General features: G+C 46.1%; 1 protein-coding gene across 4 annotated transcripts in view; it reads right to left on the reverse strand.

Moving 5' to 3' along the window:
- TP53BP2 (tumor protein p53 binding protein 2) overlaps positions 1 to 14,345 on the reverse strand; it is a 53,599-nt gene that overhangs the window by 2,270 nt on the left and 36,984 nt on the right. For 3 of the 4 annotated variants that reach the window (XM_069768411.1, XM_069768410.1, XM_069768413.1), the window contains 9 exons: positions 11,959 to 12,123; positions 10,167 to 10,398; positions 9,794 to 9,904; positions 9,336 to 9,484; positions 8,180 to 8,597; positions 6,732 to 7,519; positions 6,083 to 6,220; positions 4,275 to 4,408; positions 3,831 to 3,997 (listed from right to left, as the gene is read on the reverse strand). In XM_069768411.1, coding sequence (XP_069624512.1) covers positions 3,831 to 3,997; positions 4,275 to 4,408; positions 6,083 to 6,220; positions 6,732 to 7,519; positions 8,180 to 8,597; positions 9,336 to 9,484; positions 9,794 to 9,904; positions 10,167 to 10,398; positions 11,959 to 12,123 — 2,302 coding nt within the window. The remainder of the gene's footprint in view (positions 1 to 3,830; positions 3,998 to 4,274; positions 4,409 to 6,082; positions 6,221 to 6,731; positions 7,520 to 8,179; positions 8,598 to 9,335; positions 9,485 to 9,793; positions 9,905 to 10,166; positions 10,399 to 11,958; positions 12,124 to 14,345) is intronic. The other variant, XM_069768412.1, reaches the window with a different exon arrangement.

Consider the following 14,345-nt stretch of genomic DNA (forward strand, 5'->3'; position numbering starts at 1 on the left):
ATACAACTACTATAATACTGCCCCTATATACAAGAATATAACTACTATAATACTGCCCCTATGTACAAGAATATAACTACTATAATACCGCCCCTATATACAAGAATATAACTACTATAATAGTGCCGCTACATACAAGAATATAACTACTATAATACTGCTCCTATGTACAAGAATACAACTACTATAATACTGCCCCTATGTACAAGAATACAACTGCTATAATACTGTTCCTATGTACAAGAATATAACTACTATAATACTGCTCCCATGTACAAGAATACAACTACTATAATACTGCTCCTATGTACAAGAATATAACTACTATAATACTGCTCCTATGTACAAGAATATAACTACTATAATACTGCTCCCATGTACAAGAATATAACTACTATAATACTGCCCCCTATGTACAAGAATATAACTGCTATAATACTGTTCCTATGTACAAGAATATAACTACTATAATACTGCTCCCATGTACAAGAATACAACTACTATAATACTGCTCCTATGTACAAGAATATAACTACTATAATACTGCTCCTATGTACAAGAATATAACTACTATAATACTGCTCCTATGTACAAGAATATAACTACTATAATACCGCCCCCTGACGAAGCTGACGCGAAACGCGCGTTGGGGCCACGGTGTGTGGAGCGTCCTATCTGCCATTATCTGGGTAAGGACAAATGGGTGTACTTTTCCCCGTAGGTTTATCCAACTGTCGGTTTTTGAGCCTGTGCGCAGGGCTCGGCGTACCTGTCTAGAGTAATTGACTCATTGGTCTTATTGGAAGCATTACAGTGCTTTGGTCCTGGGCCCATGTACTAGTTGCACTATGCACTTTAGTTTAATATATCTGGCTTTAGGATTTTCCACGCCGTGTTTTTCCATCTTCTTGCTACCTTCACCTCTCTTTTTTGTTTATAATTTCTATTGAATTATGATTGGTTTATATATTTATGGTTAGGTTGTAATTTTTGTAATTAATAAAAATTGTTAATATTTATGGACATCAACTCCATCTTTTCTTCTTTATTGCTGTTCATAGGAGTGTCCGTTTGACATTTGTGATTGTTTTTCTCCCTGTGAGGCTCCCCCACTGGGGTGTTCTGAGCATGGTGGAGGAATCTGTGAAAATATTTTCAAATTGGTCTTCTTTTGTTATGTTCCTATGTACAAGAATATAACTACTATAATACTGCTCCTATGTACAAGAATATAACTACTATAATACTGCCCCTATGTACAAGAATATAACTACTATAATACTTCCCCTATGTACAAGAATATAACTACTATAATACTGCTCCTATGTACAAGAATATAACTACTATAATACTGCCCCTATGTACAAGAATATAACTACTATAATACTGCCCCATATACAAGAATATAACTACTATAATACTGCTCCCTATGTACAAGAATATAACTACTATAATACTGCCCCTATGTACAGGAATATAACTACTATAATACTGCCCCATATACAAGAATATAACTACTATAATACTGCTCCTATGTACAAGAATATAACTACTATAATACTGCCCCTATGTACAAGAATATAACTACTATAATACTGCCCCTATGTACAAGAATGTAACTACTATAATACTGCCCCTATGTACAAGAATATAACTACTATAATACTGCCCCATATACAAGAATATAACTACTATAATACTGCTCCCTATGTACAAGAATATAACTACTATAATACTGCCCCTATGTACAAGAATATAACTACTATAATACTGCTCCTATGTACAAGAATGTAACTACTATAATACTGCCCCCTATGTACAAGAATATAACTACTATAATACTGCTCCCTATGTACAAGAATATAACTACTATAATACTGCCCCCTATGTACAAGAATATAACTACTATAATACTGCCCCTATGTACAAGAATGTAACTACTATAATACTGCCCCTATGTACAAGAATGTAACTACTATAATACTGCCCCTATGTACAAGAATATAACTACTATAATACTGCCCCTATGTACAAGAATATAACTACTATAATACTGCCCCTATGTACAAGAATATAACTACTATAATACTGCTCCCTATGTACAAGAATATAACTACTATAATACTGCCCCTATGTACAAGAATATAACTACTATAATACTGTCCCCTATGTACAAGAATATAACTACTATAATACTGCCCCTATGTACAAGAATATAACTACTATAATACTGCCCCTATGTACAAGAATATAACTACTATAATACTGCCCCTATGTACAAGAATATAACTACTATAATACTGTCCCCTATGTACAAGAATATAACTACTATAATACTGCTCCTATGTACAAGAATATAACTACTATAATACTGCCCCTATGTACAAGAATATAACTACTATAATACTGCCCCTATGTACAAGAATATAACTACTATAATACTGCCCCTATGTACAAGAATATAACTACTATAATACTGTCCCCTATGTACAAGAATATAACTACTATAATACTGTCCCCTATGTACAAGAATATAACTACTATAATACTGCTCCTATGTACAAGAATATAACTACTATAATACTGCTCCTATGTACAAGAATATAACTACTATAATACTGCCCCTATGTGTATATATATATATAACTGCTATAATACTGGTACGAGTGGCTGAGTTGCCATTATTGGTATCCGCTTTCTACCGCTCTCTGGTAGGGGATCATGTACCGGACTCCATGCTTGGACCGTTGCAGGTTGTAGATTGCACTTGGAGGAAATAGTCGCCCACCAGGGTTTCTATGGCACTTTCTATATTTCCCCCGATGTGACGGACCCCTGTGTATGGGCAGTGTTCGGGGCCCACCCTGCCGCTATACTAGTCTGTGACCTCACAGGGTTAATGTGTGTTCGCCTCTGAGTAATCTCATCAGCGCGCAGACGATTATTTTCTCAGCCCGCAGCGGTGAGAGGAGCCCTATAATCTGTCACATTCCAGGCGTTCATCGTAATCCGCCTACAGCGGCCGCCAATGTGTAGCCTCCGGGCAGGAGCGTCCCCCCGGCCGCGGGGATCAAAGCCTCATCGTCCCGCCCGGGATAAAGAGCAGAGTCGCTTATAATCCTTGTGTTTCTATTCTTCACCATTTATTTACTGTCCAGGAATAAAAAATAAGGGTTACGGTTCTTCTGAGTGAAAACAGCGCCACCCTGACCCATGGGTTGTTTTTGGTATTACAGCTGCAATACCACCTGTGAGCAGACGTGGCGCTGTTTCTGGACTAGAACTGCCATGTTTTTCTACTTTGAGCAGGGCTGTGTCCACAAGATTTCTTATCACTGAACTTATATCATAAGGATCAGGTTTAAGCGATCATTTCCCCTTTACAAATGTATCAACTTTTTTCCAATAATTAAATACGTGTATATTGGGCCCAATATTATTTGTACAGTTGGGTGTCAGTAAATAGGTTGCACCGTTTGGCTGATACGGGCTTTGTTTTTGTTTTTTTCCCTGCACTTTTCTAGCTGTGAAATGAGTTAACTGAGAACCTGTCAGTGAGCTCCTCTCAGCTGGTTTGTAGCACAATGTTCTGCTCAGCTTTCAGTAAAATGACAGGTAAAAAAAAATAAAATGAAAAGAAAGATTTCCAAACTCCCTGTTGGATTCGCAGTTGACTCCTTCTGCAGCCGGCAGAAGTCAGATGCTGCAAAATCTTAAATAAATCTAATTGTTAATAAAAATCAAAATATATGCATTTAAGGAAATGTAGAAGAGCAGCCCCTCGAGTGTTGTCTCCTGGGACGATTTCCTCCATGTTGTCTGGTACGTACCGTACAGGAACTGGGAGCACTGGCTGTAGCCCTCCTCCATCTCCTCGCACTTGTCTGCTGCCGTCTGCCGGTCGCTGTAGGTCATGGCGAACACGGCGGCTCCGGACTCCACCAGGAACTTGCACACCTGGACGTTGTTGCAAGAGGCGGCGCAGTGCAGCGGGGTCCTGACGGCGACACAAAGGGGAGAAAACTACAGAAGCCGCCACAGAACCCCCCCCAAAACCAGAACGTCTGTCCTCCATCACCCAGGATCTTGGCGGTTCGACTTTTCTATTTCTTGGGACAAAATCTTTTTTACCTACTGCCGATCCAATCTGGCCGGGGGTCTGAGTCACATGGTGGCCATGGGAGAGGGGTAGTGCTTAATAAGTGCTCTCAGGGCTCTATATCGGGAAGGTTTTCTGTCGACCCCTATAATGTGGGCAGAGGTTGGGCACGTACCAGCCGTCGCTGTCTGCCGCGTTCACGTTCACTCCGAACTGGACGAGGAACTTGACGATCTCGGTGTGGCCGGCGCAGACGGCGTTGTGGAGGGCGGTGATCCCCTCGTCGTTGGGCTGACTGGGGTCTTCCACCTGCGGATGAGGATGATGGAGGAGACAGAACATTAGTGGCGCAGTCAACGGCAGAAATCCAGAGTGGAGGAGTCATCAATAGACCTCATCCACCAAAGCGCTGGGGCGGGGCGACGAGCGCGGTAATGAGCGGAGGAAAGTAACGAGGGGGCGGGGGGCTGTAATTATATGTATTATATCTGGCTGCAGGACAGGGATGACATAGCCGGAGAGCGGGGGTCTCGCCACATAGCCGGCTGTTCACACCTGGGCGGTCTGCAGTCAGAAAGAAAAAACTGCACAGAAAATCTGTTGGAAACTTTATTGCAGATTTTGGTGCAGATGTGGCCACGGATTTCGCTCTTTGCAAAGCAGCGAGTTGAATTTGCAGTGAGTCCACACGTGGCTTCTCTCCCCCACACAAGAATTTCACAAAAAGTCCGAGGCCTCAAGTGCCAAATGTGGTGAGGATTTTGGCATCGCAAAAAAATGCTAAAAGTGCAACATATTCCTCGGAGATTTCTTCCTGCTACAAACCCACATCCCGGCGTGTTGTGCTGCACACTGTGGCGGATGCTCAGTACTTCTTAACCCCTTTACAACCTATGACATATAGGTACGTCCAAGGTCACCTTTGGCAATAAGCCCGCAACTTTTCTGGCACACGTCGGCTGATATGTGCCCCTAACAGCTGCGTGCGAGCCACCTGCGGCTCTTGCGGCATTTAGCATGATCACGCCAGAAGTACATCACAAACCCAAGCCATGAGCGCCCGAGTCACATGACCGCGGGTCGCCAATGGATTAACAAAAAGGTCCGCAGCAGACCCCTGTAGTAGTCATTGCCGGACAGCTATGAGCCCCGCACGGTGGTCGGCATTCCTAGCAGATAACCTTCTTAGCCACACAGAGCAGGGCTGAAGCCTCCATGTGTCTGTAGCACGGGCGATCAGATGATCGCAGCTTCCTAGTCTTGTGATCCACGAAAAAAAGGAAAGGGGCTGATCCAGCGTCAAGTCCATAATGAAACACATTAAAAATATGAAATCTTTATCTTAAAAAAGTTTGAAAAATGTGAGTGATAAGAAAAGCGAAGACCAAGTACAAGCAGGAAAATAAACCTCACGAAATTAGAGGTAGAGGGGGACGATGGCAAGAAGGAATCTAGATGAACCAGACGCATTTTAAAAGCAAAGCGTTCTTAAACTTGGTTACCGAGGTTTTTCGGCTTTCACTTGGTCTTCTCTCTTTTATCAAACTTATTGAAATAAAGTGTTCAGATTTTATACCATGTTGCTGTATTATGGACTTGACGCTGGAGCAACCGATTTTCTTTTTTCATATTAAAATGCGATAACGGGCGATCAAAAGACCGTATCCACACCAAAGTGGTATCAATAAAAACGTCAGCTTGTCATGCAAAAAAAATAAATAAACCATGACCCAACCCCAGAAAATGGAGACGCAACGGGTCTTGTGATGGCAGGTTAGTTTTAACATTTAGCGAACATGGTAAAAAAAAAAAACCAAACAAGTGTAGGATTGCACTTTTTTTTTGCAATTTCACCGCACTTTGAATTTCTTTCATGGTCAAACACCCGATTCATATGGCGGGAGGATCCATTGCTCCCCTGCGACACCCAGAGGATGGGATCTTTGTGAACGAATGCGCAGATTTAGCCGTCACGTCACTTACTTCATAGATTATTCTCTGGACGAGGTCAAACTCTCCTTCCAGTGAGGAGTCGAGGAGCAGAGCCAGGGGGTTAAACCTCACCCTCATGCCGTGATTGATCCTCTCCGAGCCGTTCTTCCTCAGGTTTGTCCTTTTACCCTATACACAAGAAAGGTGACATAGAAGCCCGACTGCATTACCCATTATCACCCGTTACCTATGCCCAACTAAAAAAAGCGGGTATTCCCGACCGCCCCATAGGACATATTGGTCTACACATCGCACCTATGTCGGCAGCGAGGTCAACGTGATTATGTCCTAGTTTGAAATACCCCTTTAATAAAAGTAGGGGAGTATGACCACAGGTTCTGACTACACAAATGTGTTTGTAGTCTGTAACCATGGAGACACAGATCAGCATAGAAGCTATAAAAACAGAAGTTGAGGCACCAGCTAGAGCCCGGGAGGCATCTCCTGCACCTCTTCAGATTAGTCGGCCTGATGTGACGCCATCGTTGTCACACAATGTACGCATTGCGTCTTAGCAGGCGTACTGATCAGAAGACGGCCCAGGATGCCGGTCTGGTGATCTCGGACTACTGACGTGGCCACTGGACCAGGGTCCTGAGAATAATGTAGCCCAACTAACTTGCACACATGCAATACTTACTGGAGGGAGGGAGAACTGCCCGGTGATCTCCGGGGGGCTTAGGCTACTGCTATCCTCCGCCACGATGTCCTGTTCTCCGGCGGTGGGATAGGGAGGTGGAGGATAAGGCGGGTATTCCTCTACGTAGACTTCAGGGGGTGGTGGCAACTCTGGACTCAGCTCTATTTCCACAGGAGGAGGTAGGATAGCCTCAAAGGGAATGCCCTCGGGTATACTGTCAGGACCCAGCTCTGGTGACGGGAGATCAATGTCCTCAGGGAACATCATCACATCCTCCTCAAGAGGAGCGACGTCCATGACGTGTAGGGTAGAAGAGGTGTCCGAGGAGACCTCAGTGTCTATGTCAGCCGATATCTGGGTCGCTTCTGCAGAACTCTCCGAGATGGAGGTGACCGTAGTCTGTTTAGGGGCAGAGATGGTCTCCATGGCGGCCAGAGTCGTCCTCTGGTACAGGAGCTTCTGAATATTTGGGCCGTTTGGTCCCTCGGGTTCGGTGATGGAGCTCCGTTTCTTCAGAGGCCGGGGGGCATTGTAGAGCTTCTTCCTGAGGGCCTCCAGGTCGGCGTCACTCTGGTTGCGGTACGGGTTGGATAAGAATGGAAGGAGTTTGGTCGGACTCAGCGGGCGTGGGATCCTTTCATTCTCTTGGGTCTCGTTACCAGACGCGGGGACCTCCGTTTCGGGCTCTGGACTGCCCGATTTACCATCCACCTGGGTCCCGTCTGTGGACAGGCCGCCGTTCTGCTGGTTCTGAGTGGTTCCTCCACCGATCACTGGTTTACCGTACACTGAATAAAAGATAATGTGCCATTAGATTCAACAGGTCCACCGAGACACTGACCGCCGGAGATACAGCTGGGTGCGACCGAGCTCTGCTGCTTCCCAAACATCCATTTCTATTGGAGTTATGGAAACAGCAGAGCTCAGTGTCTCCCGGCAAAAAATCTAATTTTTTATTACAAATATTTTATATATTTCACCAGTAAAATAATAAAAGAGTTGGACAAGTTTGGCATCGCCATTATCATACGGACCTGGATAATCATTATTCCAGGTCAGTTATACCACACAATATACACCGTGAAAACAATTCCCAAAACAACAATGTCAGAATAGAAAGGGGAAGAGGGTTGGAATTTTTCTCCTGTTTTCACATACACCATGTGGTAAAATAAAGGTCATTCAGAAGTACGACTCGTCCTGCAAAAACCCAAGACCTCATAGGTCTATGTGGGCGGAAAAAGAAAGGAAAAAAAAAATAAAAAAAAAATAAAAAACGGAAATTTTCCATGTCGGCAAAGGGTTATAAAAAGCAAAGAAAGAGCCGTGTAAATACACCCTGAGCTGGACAGGTGCTCAGCCTCTGGATTGGAGCCATTCATTAAAAGCAAGCAGAGATCTTGAAACATTAGTGTCCGTAGTTACAGGCAGCATATGACTGGACTTACCGCTGGGGTAGTGCGGCCGGGTCTGCGCTCGGCTCAGCGCTCCGTGCACACTGTAGTTTTTCCCCGGCTTCTGATGCTGGGTGTACATGGAATAGATGGAGCTGGCGGCCACCGTCTGAGGTTTGCGGAACGGCGGCGGTGGCGGCTCCTTCACTGGTTGTGGTGTGAACGGACGCACTGCCAGTGCAGGTGGAGTCTCAGTCTTGGCTGGAGGAGGGGTCTCCTCCCTCGGAGGCGCGGGGACCCTCTGCGGAGCTGCTCCCTTTTGCTTGCCGGCTGCAGGGGTCTTACTTGGGACAACGTCAGTCTTTGCTTCGGTGGCGGGCGGTGACGGAGCGGCTTGGCCATAATGAGGCAGGTTTATTTGCTTGGGTTTGGAAGGGACCGGCGGTGGCACCTTGGTCACGTTTTTATTAGTCTGCCGGTTACAAACATTTTGGTTATTTAGAGCAATATAGTTATATAAAACAAGAATTTATAATGGCGGCCTTCATCCATCGCTCCCGTTCATAGATTGTGTTCAATGTGGCAACGCTGCTACAATACTGCACACAGCCTGCGGACAGGAGTGGCGCTGTTTTCTTAAAGGGACTGGAGGGAGCAACATGCTCTGGGCAATAAGTTTATCCAATTAACGGGGTCTTGTATCCACTGTAAATGATACTGTACCGCTAGGATTTGACATTGTTTACAGATCAGTTGGGTGGGGTCACAAGTGGCACCCCTATAAGTCTTTAGCATGGTGGGGTGCAGTTATACCCCAATTATCTCTGCACGGTGGCCACCCGTTCACCCGCCATGTATGAATAAGTCGGCATTACAGAGGCTTGATAGGAGGCTAGAGCTGCCAATCCGTAGGAAGGATAGGAAGCCCCACATATGGGACCCCTTAAAATTCAAAGCTTGGGGATCCTGCGACCCTCTCACGCGATTGCAGAAGTGGTCACACGTGTCCTCCTGCTCCATTCACTGTGACCGGGAGCGGTGGTCACACATGGTCACTACAGCTTTCACAATCTCTTTTCTTGGGCTCACCGGTCGGAGACCCCACTGAGCGAACATTTATAACATATAATTGTACGGGGGTATGTTATTGGTGGTATCCTCCATTAATTAAGTTTTCTGGATAATTATGGACGTGGTACAGGAAACCCACCTGGGCGTCTCGCAGGAGGTCTTCGCTGCTTTGATTCTTCCTCAATGTCCCAAAATTGTGTGGTGTCGGCAGTAGCTGGACGGAGTCGAACATTGAGTTGGGTCTGGTCTTCTTGTCTTTATCCCTCACGGACGGGTCAATGTCTGGAGCTGGAAAGTGCAGGGATCAGGGAGAGGTGATCAGACGGCGGGAATCTGGGGACAGACGCTCACCATCCTGACTCTGGTCGCCAGCCGTGATATAGTTAATAGTGGGTGCAGATATCCCCAATCCTATGACTTAGCCTCCGTCCCACTTAGATCTATGGTCGGCGTAATAATTAGGAAGCGATCAGTGAAGGCTACATGCTGTGCCCGTGTCCAGACACCGGCATTCGGAGCCATAAAACGGACCCCTGCACGGGATGGACCCCACTATGAGCGGCGTACAGGCTGTAATGCTTTGCACTGGGGACTCACCCGGCGCGGTGGTATTCGGGGCGCCCTTCGCCGGTCCCTGGCCGTGGCCATTCACAGCGCTCCACTCGGTGCCAGGCTGCAGCTGAGGTTTGATGTTGTGAATTCCCGTCCCTGGCAAAAACAAGGAGACAAGAACATCAGCACAAAGCGCACTTCAGCTGTCAGGGGGCCTCGAGACCAACACTGGATCCATTGTGCATCTGGATGGATGTGATCTATAGACGCAGGGTGGGCACGGAAGAGCGGGCATTATTAAAGGGACACGGTCACGATATCGTAGCTGCATTGCAGGACGGGCTCAGGATAGCGTTACTTTACTGGTCCCTTCCCTTTAACATCGGGACGGTATACCTGCAGCAGGATGAATAATTACCGGATGGCGCTTTGCCCTGGGACGCAGTCTTCATGTTGGGCAAGGTCTGGGACTTCAGTGGCACGTCAGGCACTTGTGTGGTTGCGGGGCCCTCGGAGTATGGAGGCTTCACCAGCAGGTCGGGCCTGGAAGGCAGACGTGGCATGGTGGCGGACTGGATGTAAGGGCCGACCGCCGCCACTCTGCTGGAACCGCCCGCTACCTGCTGAGGTACATTCCCGTCAGATGAAATCTAAATTGAAGAGAGGTGGCAAGGTATTCAACCCAAAAAAAAAAAAAAAACAACAGCAATAAAGCAGCAGATGGCGGCATGCATGATGGGCGAGGTCCGGCAAAGCAGGCAAATACCCGACCAATATAGCTGATCAGAAGATTACACATCTACGCTGCACTCAGAGTGGTGAGAACACCAGCGCCCGGGGGCACAGAGGATTGGCAGACGGCCAGCGGTAATGTATGTGCCCCCCGCCTATACATCTTGTCAGACCCTCTGATTGGCCCTCGTCCCTCTCAGCCCGGCTTCAGCACACAGAAATCATTGCAATGAAAGATTATGCAAGTTTCTAATAGTGATGATCTGGGAAAACAACGTCTGATTTCAAGATCTCTGCTTGCAGTCAGTGAAAAAGAACATCTGCGGGTTTGCTGCAATTGTATATTGCCTAAATCATAAGCTGCACACATCCTGGACTATAGGTGGGTAACTTCTGATAATGTAGACCACGTATTCACTGGACTAGTAACCGTTAGATCGGTGTAGGTCAGACTGCTCGAAACCCCACCGATTTCCTGAAAAGGGGTCTTATGCAATGTGGCCGTTCAGCCGCTTCTCTTCTGAGTCATCTGCTTGCACGTGCGACCTGCTGCTCCATTCTGGCCGAGTGCAGCGCGGTGCTTGGCCTTCTTCAAAAGCCCTTAACACACAGACTAAAGTCAGCCAAATTCCTCTCACCGATATCAGGGGGGCTCGGACGATGTCTAAGGTGTATAGGGGGCCTCGCAAAGTCTTGTGGACGAAATAAAATGGGGAGGATATCTATGCCGGAAAACGTGGGTTCTAGCATTGAGATCCACAATGATCACTTTTCCACTGGACAGATAATAAAGTCCTCTACATCAATTAACTGAAAGCAAGCGGAGATCTTGAAAATCGTGAAAACTGAAGCCCAACGTCTAGAAACTAAAGGATTATGAGCGGTAATATGGCCCCGTCCAGAGCGAAAGTGAGCGGTGACGAAGAGGAAACCACCGCATCGGAAGTGAGCGGCTCTGGAGGGCGCCGGATACCCCCTAAGAGCTTAATAAACCCCCTTTAAAAACAAATATGAAGGATAAACTATGAGCACGGGTCTATGGAGCAGCCCCACACACATCACACCGCAGATGGAGTTGCCTTTTGTGCATGCGATGCCATCCACAGCAGGGCTTTCTACGCCCGTTGCTGCCAAAGAATTGCTGGGTGGCAAGGTGGAGCCGGCACAACACAAGCACACGAGCCGACATGTGAGCCCGCTGCGGTATATCGGGATGGCTGGAAATAGCCGAATACATTATCCCCAGGGCCACACGCCCCACATCCGCGCTGATTTATAGACGAGCGCGGCTTATGTCATTAACCAGGACTTATGTAAATGAAGGCATGGGAACCCGTCGGGATCTATTCTAGGGAGGTTATTATTAGGAGGCAGTGCTACAGGTTTAGTGTCCCTTTAATTACTGAGCAGGAGTTCACTAGGGAGGCAGCGCAGGGCGGGGGGGTCACCACGAGGCGTTCTCGCGGTGCGGCACTTACTGGTACGTTCTCCTTCTGCTGCAGAGCCACTTTCTTCTTCCAGAGCCGGTCCCGCAGCTCGGTCACACGCTTGTCCATGGCGGCCACCTCCGAGTTGCGCTTGTTCAGGCTCTCCCGCTGCTGCTGCAGTTTGGCATTCTGCTCCTGATTCAGCTTGTTCCTCAACTGAATGGAGTCACACAACGGCAAACACTTAAGACGGAGGAGCTCCAAAAAGACGGGGCGAAGCGAAGCCCTGCATGCTAATTGTCCAGGCCGAGCGCAGCGCCGCTTCATTTCCTGAATCTACCTATACAGGGGAATATTGTGGGAATCGCCAAACCACAGAGGGACGAGCACCCTGCAATTACAGGGCTAAGAATAACGGCCGCCATCTCCCAGACAGACAGACACTAGCGGCACCAATTCTGGACGGTTTCTGGGGGGGGGGTGAAATGGTGTCTGATCTCATCACGGTGGGAGATGGGGGTCCCAATAAAAGCCGTATATTCAGGAGAAATTACATCAATAGCCCACCCATATAGTGCAGACACGTGCCGGACCCACTCCTGGTGATAGCAGCCACGCAGAGAACGAACCACCCCACTATTCACCCGAGAGGTCCTGATCTTTTTAGGAGCATTTATCCCATTTTCCTAGTCTCTTAATTCCTTACTTTTCTTAAGATCTCTGCTGTCGTCCTATTGAAGTGGCATGTTAAATTTTGGGCACCCCTGGTCAAAATTACTGTTATTGTGAACAGCTAAGCAAGAGGAAGATGAAATGATCTCTAAAAAGACTAAAGTTACAGATGACATTTCCTTTGTATGCAGTCATTTTTTACATTGTAAACATTACAAAGGCGAAAATGTGCAGATGCAAAAGTTTGGGCGCCCTTGGAGATTTGTGAGCTCAGATAATTTTAACCAAGGTTTCAGACCTTAATTAGCCTGTTAGGGTTATGTCTTGTTCACCATCATCGTTAGGAAAGAACAGGTGATGCAAATTTCTCTGCTTTATAAAAACTCAGCCTTCTCTAACCTTGTGCCAAAAAACAGCAGCCATGGGTTCTTCTAAGCAGCTGCCGAGCACCAAGAATGGAAATGGTGGAGGCCCACAAAGCAGGAGAAGGCTAGAAGATCACAAAGCGTTTTCAAGTTGCTCTTGCCTCAGTTTGAAATGTAATTAAGAAATGGTAGTTACCAGGAACAGTGGAGGTCAAGATAAGGTCTCGAAGACCAAGCAAAATTTCAGTGAGAGCTGCTTGTAGGATTGCAATAGAGGCAAATCAGAACTCCCATTTGAATGCAAAAGACCTTCAGAAAGACTTAGCAGACTCTGGAGTTGTGGTACATTGTTCAACTGTTCAGACACCGGCACAAATATGGCCTTCATGGAAGAGTCATCAGAAGAAAACCTCTCCTGGGTCCTCACCATAAAACAACATCAGTAGTATGCAAAAGAACATCTAAACAAGTCTGATGCATTGTGGAAACAAGTCCTGTGGACTGATGAGGTTAAAATACAAATCTCTGGCCACAATGATCAAAGGTATGTGTGGGGTAAAGGGGCAGAGAATTTGAGGAAAAGAACATCTCGCCAACCATTAAGAATGGGGGTGGATCGATCATGCTTTGGGGTTGTATTGCAGCCAATGGCACGGGGAACATTTTACGGGAAGAAGGAAGAATGGATTCAATTAAATTTCAACACATTTTTGATGCAAACATAACAGAGGATGGCTTCCACAAATGGATAATAATAATGCTAAACACACATCAGAATCCACAATAGACGACCACAAAAGGCGCAATCTGAAGGTTTTACAATGGCCCTCAGTCCCCCGATCTGACCATCATTGAAAATCTGTGGCTAGACCTCAAAATAGCAGAGCCTGCAAGACGTCCCAGGAATCTCACAGAACTGGAAGAATTCTCCAAGGAAGAATAGATTAAAATCCCTCAAAGAAGAACTAAAAGACTCTTGTCTGGCTACAAAAAGGGTTTACAAGCTGAGATACTTGCAAAAAAGGATATTACTAGGTACTAACCATGCAGGGTGAACAATCTGCTGCATTGGACCATTTTCTTTTATGTAATTTTTAAAAGGTAAAAGATAATACATATGTTTTTTAAATGTGTTATCTGTAACTTTCGCACTTTTAGAGATCATTTCATCTTCAACTTGCTTAACTGTTCATAATAACAGTGATTTTGACCAGGGGTGCCCAAACTTTTACATACCACTGTACATGAGGACACCAGAGAAGGGCTGGTACTGAACTCAGACAAAAGTTATCAAGAATTTAATTCAATATTTTCATTAAAAAAAAATTGTTGTTTACCAGCTGTTAGAACACAAAGGGAAACCTGAGTCCTGATTTTGACACTCACTCAGAGTCCTGCTCC

The sequence above is a fragment of the Ranitomeya imitator genome, chromosome 5, assembly GCF_032444005.1.
Source record: "Ranitomeya imitator isolate aRanImi1 chromosome 5, aRanImi1.pri, whole genome shotgun sequence".
Taxonomy (NCBI): domain Eukaryota; kingdom Metazoa; phylum Chordata; class Amphibia; order Anura; family Dendrobatidae; genus Ranitomeya; species Ranitomeya imitator.